At 51.4% G+C, this 12,296-nt stretch overlaps 1 protein-coding gene across 4 annotated transcripts in view; it reads right to left on the minus strand.

Annotated features, from left to right (window-relative positions):
* Nucleotides 1-12,296, minus strand: part of JAKMIP1 (janus kinase and microtubule interacting protein 1) — a 158,181-nt gene that overhangs the window by 58,369 nt on the left and 87,516 nt on the right. For 3 of the 4 annotated variants that reach the window (XM_044945663.2, XM_044945661.2, XM_044945662.2), the window contains 2 exons: nucleotides 8,916-9,410; nucleotides 240-449 (listed from right to left, as the gene is read on the minus strand). In XM_044945663.2, the coding sequence (XP_044801598.1) occupies nucleotides 240-449; nucleotides 8,916-9,410 (705 nt within the window). The remainder of the gene's footprint in view (nucleotides 1-239; nucleotides 450-8,915; nucleotides 9,411-12,296) is intronic. The other variant, XM_025289736.3, reaches the window with a different exon arrangement.

Here is a 12,296-nt window from a genome sequence, read left to right on the forward strand (position 1 = left end):
ACTCTAAGACCACGAGAGGCAAGAGCAGCCTGCACTCCCTGTGCCGAGCACTGGGCCTGGCCGCAGTGAATGTCTACACGTGTAGCGGGATGGGTACGGGAGAGAAGGAAGGGTATACAGATGGATGGGAAGGAGAGATGGGGGAAGGCAGGCAGGCAAGTTCGCCAGAAGAATGACCAGTGGAGGAGTGATGGGTAGGCGGTCGGCTCAATGGCCCCAGTGCTTCATGAGCCCCTCACCTGGACGCCCATGAGCTCGGCCATGTCCCCTATGCCGGGCGGGAGCTCTCTCTTTGGACTACCGTGGTACCGCTCAGCCTCTCTGACCTGAACCAGCTGCTCATCCAAAGCCTCTTTCTGAAGCAGCAGCTTCTGGGTCTGCCCAGTCTGCACGCCGAGCTCCTTCTCCAAGGCCAGAATCACACGATCTTTCCCCTTGATCTCATCCATCTGAAAAGAAAAAGAACAAGCAGCTGACTGTAGGGGCTTGTGACCAAGGAGTGCTCTCCCTTGCTGGCCTCGGGCCCAGGGGAAGGTTCAGCAGCTCTGTGGATCCAGGGTGGCTGGACTCAGCAACACGGGGCAGAGAGACACCGTGGGGCACAGCCCAGGCCCTGCTCCCCTGTCAATCACCGGCCCCAGCACAGAGAAGCACAGAGCTGAGGGTTCAACCTATATCATCAACCAGACACTTACCCCGAAACTGACCTATGTTTCTTTCTCTCTTACCTTCATGACATAAAGTCAAATCCTGACCTTCCAGGGTCACCCAGCCACTCCCCACCCTGCCCCCTGCAGCTCAGCTTGGTCGGAGGTGGTTGTCCTCCTGCCTCCCACTCCCGTCTGGCTGTGTCTCCTGCTGCTGCTGCTGCTGCTAAGTCGCTGCAGTCATGTCTGACTCTGTGCGACCCTATGGACAGCAGACCACCAGGCTCCTCTGTCCACGGGATTCTCGAGGCAAGAATCCTGGAGTGGGCTGCAGCCCTCCAGCAAACAGCTCTCGCTAAGGTCTCCAACCCTTTCCTGGCCCCCAAACTCACCGGACAATTTTCTGTCCTCTCTCCTCACCCCATCTGACACTCTCACCCACCCCCTGCTTCATCAACTCCCCCTGCCTTCCTGCCCTCCATGGGACTGTCTCCATCTACTTTACAGACTCCTGGTCACCATGGAAGTCTGTAGTTTCCATGTAGTTTCCTCTTCCTATCTGTAGCCTCTTCCCGACCAGCCAAGTCCTCACGCACGACACGAACTCCCTGTATGCGGCTGGCGTTCCATCCTCCTCCCCCTGCTCTGACATCTCTAGGAGTCCCACAGTCAGAGAACCGACTGGCTGCTTCTGAGGGCCCCAGAGTGCCTCGGTCTCCCCATGTGCGCGTCTCGGCATGAGCCCCAGCTCACTCAGCCTCGTCCCTCATCCCCTACAGGAAACCAAGCAGAACAAAGCTCACAGGAGGAAGCTTCTGCCATATACCATCCACTTCAGTTGTTTCTGGTCACAAAAGCCAACAGCTGGGAAACTGCCCCAGGAAGGGCATTGTGCTGGCGTGCTCCCTCCCCAAATCCATGCCCTTCTTACCACCTGGGAATGTGACTTCATTTGGAAATAGAGTCTTTGCAGATACAATTAGTTAAGGTGAGGTCACAGTGGAGTCGGGCGGCTCTAATGACTGGTGTCCTTATAAGAGGAAAGAGACACAAACACAGGGAGGAGATGACCGCAGAGACTGGGGTGATGCAGCTACAAGCCAAGGAACACCTGGAGCCACCAGAAGCGGGAAGAAGCAGGAAGCACCCTCCCCTAGAGCCTTCAGAGAATGAAGTCCTGCAACACCTTGACTTCAGACTTCTAGCCTCCAAAACTGTGAGTGAATACATTTCTGTTGCTTAAGCCACCCAGTTCGTGGTATTTTGTAACAGCAGCCCTAGGAAACTAATACAGGTGTTAAAAGAGAAAATTTCCCAGTACTAGAGTTTCATTAATTGACAAAAGTCATAATAGTTTCAACTACAGTGATTATCATCATGGAATTTAGGAATAAATTCTGAGATAAGGCACACAAAAAACTTCTGAAAAGAATACTCATGCTTTAGTAAGAATGGTTTCAACTAACTCTGGATAGAGTCTTTATGACATGGTATTATTTAACACATACCTGTGCATGCCCGCCATGAGCAAGCCCGTATGTAAGGTGACATAACGTGGATATTGTCTTGATTACCCAACACAAAGGTTAAAGCCATGTGCTATAAAACAGCTTGCCACAGAGGGAAAAGTACTAGGCATGGAGTAAGAAGGTATGAACTGGAGACTAAGCCCCCACTGGTGAACTGTGTGACCTCTGGCAAGGCATTTGACCTCTCCAGGCTTCAGGCTCACTTGTAAAATGGGATGTAGGCAGCTCCACTTAGAAGGGGAACTGTGAGGACAGAAGGGGACAGCAGACAGGCAGGCTTAGGAGCAAGGCCACTGGATTGCTGGGTCCTGGCCCTAAGGCCACCACTCACTGGCTCCATTACCTTGGTTTGGTTACCTGATTTCTTCCTATGCCTCAGTTTTCTCATCTGTGAAATGGGGATAATCATGGGGATGTTGTGAGGGTGAAATGAATACATGGAAAGTGCCTAACACACAGTAGGCATAAAATAAACAACTCTAATTATAACTGTTGCAGGCACATAGTAGGTCTCAATAAGTAGGAGCTCCTGTCCTTCCTAGACTTTTATCTCCTTTGGTGTGCAAATATGAAGAACACTGCAGTGGTTTGAATTGTGGTTCCTAAAAAGGTATGTTCACATCCTGAATTCAGATACCTGTGAATAGAAACTTGTTTGAGAAAAGGGTCTTTACAGGTGTAATTAAGGACCTTAAGATGAGGAGATCATCCTGGATGAACTGGGTGGATCCTAAATCCAATGACAACCATCCCCACAGGACAAAGAGAAGATGCATAGGAAGAGGAAAAACAGAGAGGGGAGCCCTGTAAGAGGGAGGCAGAGACTGGAGTGATGCAGGCACAAACCCAGGAACGCTTGGAGGCCCCAGAAGCTGGAAGAGCAAGGAAGGGCCCTCCCTGAGAGCCTTCAGTGGGGCATGGCCCTACTGACACTTTGATTTTGGACTTCTGGCGTCCAGAACAGCAAAGGAATAAACTTCAGTGTGTCTGTGGCCATTTGTTAAGGCAGCCCCAGAAAACAAATACAAATGCCCTTCTCATTAAGCACACTCAATGGCACCCCACTCCAGTACTCTTGCCTGGAAAATCCCATGGATGGAGGAGCCTGGTAGGCTGCAGTCCATGGGGTTGCCAAGAGTTGGACACAACTGAGCGACTTCACTGTCACTTTTCACTTCCATGCATTGGAGAAGAAAATGGCAACCCACTCCAGTGTTCTTGCCTGGAGAATCCCAGGGACGGGGGAGCCTGGTGGGCTGCCGTCTATGGGGTCACACAGAGTCCAACACGACTGAAGCGACTTAGCAGTTAGCAGAGGGTACACACTGAAGTTTATTGTAACCCGAATCAGAAGTTGAAACTCCTACCTCTGAATCAGACACCTTGAATCGAGACACAGATCGCTCAAGCAGAGAATACTGATTAAGAGCCCTGTCCTGAGGGCAGACAGAAGTAAGTTCAAATCCCCGCCCCCACCAGCTGTGTGACTCTGGGCAGGCTGGGTCACCTCTCTTAGGCTCAGCCTCTGTGAGGTGGGGACAATGATAAAACCCTGTTTAACTAGGGGGAGATTCAGATCAACTACAGGAAGAATTTATCACAGAACCTGGCATCTTATAAGCACACAATCAACGTTGGCGGCCATCATTAATCTACTTTAGCTCCTGGCTATCTTATTTAAACAGCAGACCATGAAAAACTGATAAAATATAACTGAGATTTACAAAGGAGGAAAATAGTACCCCTAAAGCTCCAGACTGAGGTTTCCAAGCAAAGTCCCAGAGTTCTTTGAGTGGCCTTTCTTTGAAAAAAAAAAAAAAAAGGCTTTCCCCCTTCCCTCTGCATCTCTCCCTGTCCCCCAAGATAATCTCCTGCAGCTCCCCACTTTGACTAAACCTGATCTGAAGGTGTGGGGAGCAGCTCCCCACTGTAGGGAAGAACTCTTAGTGATGCGGGAAACATTATTGCCACTGCTGATTTCAACCCAGAAACCCTAAGAACAATATGAAAGGAGTTCATTAATTTAAACCACTTAGACTTGTTTTCCTGAATTCCAAATACCTAATTGAGTGCCATCAACAGATGCTGGAAACACTGATGAGCAAAACAGATCAGAGTTCCTGCCCTCAGAGCTTTCATTCCAGAGGGGAGGGGTAGCTGAAAGCAGAATACTGGAGTAGACTAGAGCATGCTTAGTGCTAGGAGGAAAAATAAAGCCAGGGGAATTAGTGGTGCGAGCTGTTAAAAGTTAACAGGTAGGGTTCCAGTCTGTTCCCCTCTTCATCCTGGCTGCACACTTCTGGCTTTGCTCTGGGGCCAGGAAGCACTCTCTTCCACCACCACATTCCACAAGAGGGCACAGCATCACAAGCAAGATGTCTCTGGAAATTCTCAGCTTAGAAGAGCATCAGTTTCCTACTTGATTCCAGTAAGTGAGAAAAGGGCTTAAAACCAATCACAAGGAACAGGTTCCTAGAAAACAGCCTTCACTGGTGGAGAAGGCATCCAGGAATGGATGGACAATGTGAAATAGATTCTGGAGCCAATATTTTCTAGGTTGTCACATTTCCCCAGACAGAGTCCTGGGGTTCCAGAGGTTAGGAGACCTGCCAGCTCACACGGCTGTGAAGTCACTCTTACTTGTTGACTCTGGTCTGGCTCCCAACCTGATCTTAGTGATCCTTCCCCTTGCCCTGAGGACGGTGATGAAGTGTGAGCTTCTGACAGTGACCTTCTTGAGCTTCCCTGAACCCCATCACCTGAGTGTGAGGGACATTCCTGGATTGGTTCCTGCATCCATTTCCCCTTCTCCGACATTCTCACTATCACCATGAGAGGGGGTGGGGCGGCACCACTCCAAATTCCCAGGGCAGGCCCTGATTGGCTCACACCACGTGCATGGCCCCGCCCCTTAATAGTAATTGGTTCAGGGATGGATACATGACCCACTCAGAGCCAATAGCCTGAAGAGGGTGTTGCTAAGGCCCTCCTATTTCTTCGTAGGAGTTAAGAAAGAGCTTCTCTCACTTTCTCTGGGCTGTTTCTTCTGAGGACGTAGAGTCTGACACAATGATGGCATCTCACCAGCACAGTGAGAGTCTAAAGTTTGAGAATGATAAAAGACGGGGCAGGGCCTAAGAAATCCAGGTGACATCATTAGTCCCACTGGGGCTGTGCCAGAGGCTAGTCCAGCTACTTTAGTCAAGAAAACTGGTTTGAGGTAGTTTCTGTCATTTGCAACCATAAGATTCTAACTGACGGGAAAAAAACAACAGTTCTGGATGATGGCTATCTTACTTACATGCTACTGTGAGCTCAGGACGACATTTGTACTTAAGAGACATGCTCTTTCTCAGTCTTTAAAAGACCCTTAATGTAGACATTATCCCACTTTACAGATAAGCTTGAGGCCCAGAACAGTGAATGTGCCCACACTCTAGGCAGCAGCAGATCCATGAATCAGACTCAAGCCAGCCTCTCTAGAGTCCTCCCTATGCTGTGTCTCTGCCCCAGAGGCACAGAATCTAGCCACTTCTCAACAAGCACATCCAACAGCACACATGTCTCAGTAAACACCCCAGTTTAGCCAGCTCCCAACAAATCCATCGATTTGGGGATAATTTCGTTAGCGCTTCTTCATTGCAAAGTCTGAAGAATCAAGCTGCTACCCCCAGACCCATTCTCTTCTCCTCCTTGGTACCTGTGGATGAATGGTGTCCCCATCTAATTTCACGTCTACCTGGAAAATCAGAATATGAACCTGTTAGAAATAGGATCTTTACAGATGTAACTAAGATGTTAAGCTGAGATGAAGTCGTAACAGATTGGGGCAGGCCTTCCCTGGTGGCTCAGAAGGTAAAGAATCTGCCTGCAATGCGGGTAGACCTGGGTTTGGGACGATCCCCTGGAGGAGGGAATGACAGCCCACTCCAGTATTCTTGCCTGGGAAATCCCATGGACAGGGGAGCCTAGCAAGCTACAGTTCTTGGGGGTCGCAAAGGGTCAGACATGACTGAGCAACTAACACAACACAACTAGACCCACTAACTGGTGTCCTTATAGAAAGAGGACAAGACACAGCCATGTGGGACGGGAAAGGCCACGTGGTGGCCGAGGCTGGAGTGATACAGCGTGAGCGGGGGAAGGCCAAGGATTCCCAGCAACCACCTGAGGGTGGAAGACGACCACACCCTCCTTCATCTGTCCTCTTATTGCCAACCCGGGATAAAGATGTGATGGCTGGCACTCCATGGCAGGAGGGGCCGTGAGGAACAGGGCCACCTTGCAGAGCCCCTTCTGAGGGGAGAGCTGAGAGCCCCTGTGGCCTGCACTACTCTGTGAAGCCCTTTCCAGACTTTGCACATTAACAGAGAAATAAATTCCAGATTTTAAGCCCCCGTGTAACAGGGTTCTCAGACCTAATCCTAACTGATCTAAGGAATGAGTCCAATGGCCCCACACTGACCACAACTGCCTTTTTCTCCTCAATTGTTTCTTAAGAGGCATGTTAAATGTGTAAGCGGAAGCCTGGAAGCCTTCCTGCATTTCTAATCCAATTCAGCTGACAAAGAAACAAAATGCAGGCCACCTTCTGAACAGTTTGCCAAGAGGCCTGTCTGAGGAGGGACATTTATCAAGTGGGGGAATAGCGGGAGAAATGGACATTAATTCCTTTCACTCTATTCTCCTAAGTGGCCCCCACACACGGAGACAACCTGAACTGGGGATATTTCTACTTGGCACTGGAATGGAAACAGATACCAAGTCCTGGGGCTTCCCTGATGGCTCAGATGGTAAAGAATTTGCCTGCAATGTGGGAGACTCAGGTTCAATCCCTGGGTTGGGAAGATCCCCTGGAGAAGGGAATGGCAACCCACTCCAGTAGTCTTGTCTAGAGAATCCCATGGGCAGAGGAGCCTGGAAGACTACGGTCTGTGGAGTCGCAAAGTCTTGGACACAACTGAGTGACTAATATACACACACACACAGACACCAAGTCCTTGGTACGTTTTAAATTAAGCTCAATCCATCTCTTGGGCAAATACTTGTTTTCTCCCCATTCTATTTCCCTTAAATATACATTTCCTGGGGCTTCTCTGGAGACTCAACCAGTAAAGAATCTGCCTGCAATGTGGGAGACCTGGGTTTGATCCCTGGGTTGGGAAGATCCCCTGGAAAAGGGTATGGCAATCTACTCCAGTATTCTTGCCTGGGGGGAGCCTGGCGGGCTATAGTCCATGGCATTAGATGGGGAAACAGTGTCAGACTTTATTTTTTGGGCTCCAAAATCACTGCAGATGGTGACTGCAGCCATGAAATTAAAAGATGCTTACTCCTTGGAAGGAAAGTTATGACCAACCTAGATAGCATATTCAAAAGCAGAGACATTACTTTGCCAACAAAGGTTCGTCTAGTCAAGGCTATGGTTTTTCCTGTGGTCATGTATGGATGTGAGAGTTGGACTGTGAAGAAGGCTGAGCGCTGAAGAATTGATGCTTTTGAACTGTGGTGTTGGAGAAGACTCTTGAGAGTCCCTTGGACTGCAAGGAGATCCAACCAGTCCATTCTAAAGGAGATCAGTCCTGGGTGTTCTTTGGAAGGAATGATGCAAAAGCTGAAACTCCAGTACTTTGGCCACCTCATGCGAAGAGTTGACTCAATGGAAAAGACTCTGATGCTGGGAGGGATTGGGGGCAGGAGGGAGAAGGGGACGTCAGAGGATGAGATGGCTGGATGGCATCACTGACTCGATGGACGTGAGTCTGAGTGAACTCTGGGAGTTGGTGATGGACAGGGAGGCCTGGCGTGCTGTGATTCATGGGGTCGCAAAGAGTCAGACACGACTGAGCAACTGAACTGAACTGAGCGACTAACACTCACTTTTTTTTATACATTTCCTATGGCAGAGGAACATATTTTATATGTCTCCTATTACAGAAACTACAGGCTGTTGATAAAGACAGTTAACTTAATTCTCAGCATGCTGCATGCTGGAACAGATATGTGATCATTCCTCCTTCTGTAGATGAGGCACCAGAGATTTAGTGACCGTATGCAACCTGATTGGGGTCACAGCTGACAAGTGAAGGAGTCTGGATTCACACGCAGAAGAGACCTCCAAAGCCTTCTCTTCCTATTAGGTGACAACACCGCCTCCATACACGGAGGGGAAAGGGGCTGCGGAACACCTCTAAAACCTCAGTCCTGGTATGTGCTTAGATTTTCTATACATTAGAAATTTAAAATCAGTGCGACTCTTCTGCCATTCCAGGTACTGGGTTGTTAAGATGTGAACTGATGCTCTGTCATTGGCTGGTGGCCAGTCTAGAGATGGTCCTTCCACCTCCAGTCCTTCAATTTCTTACGGTGTCTCCCACCGACAGGAGAGCCCTGCCGGAAGCCTCCATTCCGCACCCAGGATGGGAGGGGCTTTGCTGGAACCCTAGGGCCTAGAGCCAGACCGGGAGCACAGTAGTCCCCATTTACTGCCCCAAGAAAGGAGGATGGGGCACGTGCTTGCAGAGAGGCCACACGCATGAGTCAGGGAAGGATGAGGCGCGTGTGCGCAGGACAGTTTGTCTGTGGGCAGGGAGGACAGGGTGCCCGTGTATAAAACAGAAAAGGTGCCTGTGTACAAGAGAGACAGGGTGCGCATGCGTGGGGAGTGCGGGTGGGGGGGTGGGGTGCGTGTACTGCAGGACTGGCGCTCACGCAAGGCGGGGCGGGGTGGCACACGTACCAGCCGGCGGATGTCGCGCTCGCACTCCCGCTTGATGCGGTGCACCTCGTCCTGGTGCGCCTGGTAGGCGGCCCGCAGGTCGGCCGCCTTGGTCTTGTCGGCCTGCATGCAGTTGCTGAGCGCCTCCTCCGCCTGCTTGCGCGCCGCCTTGAGCTCCAGGATCTCCTGCTGCAGCCGCAGGCGCTCGCCGTCAAAGGCCCTGCGTGCCTCGTCGCGCGCGTCGGCCAGCAGCGCCGTCTTGACCTTGTCAGCCGCGCCGTCGCGCAGCACGTTCAGCGTGGCTTGCAGCCGCTGCAGCTCGCCCTCCTTGATCTTGGCCGTGCGCGCCGACTCCTGCTCATGCTGGCGGATGAGCACCTCGCGCAGTGCCTGCAGCTCCTTGGTCTTCTCCTCGTGCAGCTTGGCCCTGAGCTCCGAGATGTAGGCCGTGTGCCGTCGCTGCTCCTGCTCACGCTCCAGCTTGGCCTCCTGCAGCCGCTCACGCAGCTTACCCACCTGCGGCCAGAGCGGGGAGACTCGGTCAGGGTCAGGGCCAGGACGGGGGGCGCCGGCCAGGCTCACTGCCACCTTCCCAAGTCCCTTTTTGTATGACAGGCCCCTGAGACCCTCTTGGGCCCCCACCCTCCAGTTCCCCCTGCCGCCACCTTCATCAGCCCCACCCAGACTCTTCTTACTGTTTTACTGAGATTTCCCCAGCCGTGGAAAACCATCTGAAGGTGTTGGAGGAGGGTCAGGCTCTGACATCCCCTCCGATTTGGAGTTTTTCCAAAGAAGGACAATTTATCAGTCACAAAATATGCCCTGCAGTAATCATCTGTCTCATTGAAGTGTAGACCAGAAATACATTTCCAGTGCTCGTGCCCTGAGCTCTGGAGTTAGAGCAGACAGAGCAGGTGAAGGTAGAAAGGGGTAGGGGAAACGGAGGTGCCCTCACTCCCCTGCCAGGACTGGGGGGCTCCAGCGCCACAGCAGCATGACTCCCTCACCACCCCAGGAAGGGGGCAACTGTTTTGCCACGAGGCAGCCAAGGTTCGGACTTCCCAGGTGGCTCAGTGGTAAAGAATCTGCCTGCCAATCCAGGAGATGTGGGAGACGTGGGTTTGATCCCTGGATGAGAAAATCCCCTGCAGGAGGAAATGGCAACCCACTCCAGTATTCTTACCTGGGGAAATCCCATGGACAGAGGAGCCAGGCGGGCTATAGTCCATAGGGTGACAAAGAGTTGGATATGACTGAGTATGTATGCAACCAAGGCTCAGAGATGTCCCAGTGACCTGCCTGGGGTGAGGGGCTGCCAAGGGGCAGAGCCAGGCTTTACTCCCAGGTCCCTGGCCCCAGAGAAAGTGTTCTGCAGATGCCAGGCTGCCAGCCCCACCAGAATGTATTCATCTGTTCAGCAAACAAAACGTTATTTGTAAAATGTGCCAAGGGAGTGTTTTCTTCAAATACTCCAAAAGGCTTTATTCGATCTTTCCATTTCAAATATCACACAATTACATACATTACACAAGAATCCATTTGTTTTCTAAATGACATCCATCTCCAAAGAACCGAAACAAATGTGTCTCTCATGGACAGGCTGTTTCCATGGAAAGTGGCATCATTTCCCCCGGACCACACTGTTTATAGCACACCAACATGCTGAAGTTAATTTTAGGTGAGGAGTTTTACAATGTTACTTAGGGTGGACAAATTTTTACTTAAAACAGCAGGGAAAAGGCAAATCAAACCCACCAGGCAAAGACACAAGTCTCCTTACATCAAACACAATCATGGAAATAAAACATGGACCCAGTCAGAAGGCCCATCTTGCCTGAGAGTTAGAATGGGCCTCTTCCTAAGGGACTAAGGGCCAGGATGCCAGAACTTTAAATACTGAACATGATTTCCCAGGGAGGGACTAAGTGCTCCCAGCATGCTCCTTCCCAGGGAGCAACTCTGTCCTGACTTCCTGGGTTAACACTGACAGTGATCTGAAGTCAAAAGGATGGGATCTTGTCGGATTCTGAATCTGTGCCGATGAATGCATTTCCCTTGGCAAATTACCTAACCTCGAGATGGTTAATGGTTACGTGTCCACTGGGCAGGGCTGTGGTACCAGGTCATTCAGCCAAACACGAGTCTAGATGCAGCTGTGAAGGTATTTTTAATGATTAATATTTAAATCAGCAGCCCCAGAGTAAAGCAGATGAGCCTCTATAATGTGAGTGGACCTCACTTAAGGCCTTAAATCAGCTGATGGCCTTAACAGAAAAGACTGAAATGCCCTGATGAGAAAGGAATTCTGCCTCATTACTATGAGATCCACGCTCCCTGAGATTTCCAGCCTGCCTACTCTGCAGATTTCACATTTGTCAGCCTCCATGACCAGGTGAGTCATCTTGAAAACAAAAAATCCCCCTCCATCTCTCTCTCCTATTGGTTCTTTTTCTGTCTGAAGAACCCTGACTATAAAACCTCCCAGATCCTTCCCTATGAAACAAGTCCATCAACAGCTGCCCCTTGAAGACTCTTGGGAAGAGGAAAGCTGAAAGTGAATGAGCGGATGAAGGGAAGTTTGGTCCCCCATAAGTGAAGGAAGGAGGGATGTGGACAGTGTGAACAGAGGTGTGTGCAGGGCAGTCTGAAGGTTGGGGAGGCCGGGCCTGTCCCTGGGAGGGGCAGAGGGGGCCAGCTGACGCTAACAGTAACAGAGGCGCCAGGGATGCTCACAGTGGATGGGCCGGGGGAGAAGACCCTGCTGGTCCTACCAGCTCTACCTAGAAAAGCCCAGGGTCGAGCCCAGGCAAGGACCCAGGTGTAGCACAGTGAGGCGGGGGCTGCCCCCCGTGTGCACAGAGCACCCCCTCCTTACTCCATCCCGCTGAGCAGGTTGACAGAAGTCACGTGTCATCTCACTCGCCAGACGCCTCTAAGCCGCCCCACCAAGTCCAGAGGGGCAGCAGGAGAGAGGGGACCTTACCAGCCTTGTCTCAGCACCTGGGCTCTAAATGCAACAAGAGCAAAGTGACCGAGAAAGGGCACCACGCATCGAGGGGGGAGGGGCTGGCGGGAAGAACGCTGCCACCCCACCCCTCAGTGGGCACAGTGAAGTCTGCCTCTGCTTGGCTGTCTCCCCCCGCTCCTCAACCCATCCCTGCGACCACCCTGGCTCAAGCTGGCAGCTGCAGCCCTCTAAGAGACCAGGGCAGTCAACTCACCAATCGCCCTGCCTCTGCCCCTGTGCACGCGCCCCTAAGTCGCCCCCTGGTGGCCAGCAAGGCCTCAGCACTCATGTTAGATGATTTCCCTCCACTGCCCTCTGAATTCTTGGGGTGCAGGTTAACTGTTCTGAAACCGCTGTGTGTGCAGAGTGTTGAGTAACTAAGTGGGTGGTGGGGT

Source organism: Bubalus bubalis, chromosome 7 (assembly GCF_019923935.1).
Source record: "Bubalus bubalis isolate 160015118507 breed Murrah chromosome 7, NDDB_SH_1, whole genome shotgun sequence".
In the NCBI taxonomy this organism is placed as follows: Eukaryota; Metazoa; Chordata; class Mammalia; order Artiodactyla; family Bovidae; genus Bubalus; species Bubalus bubalis.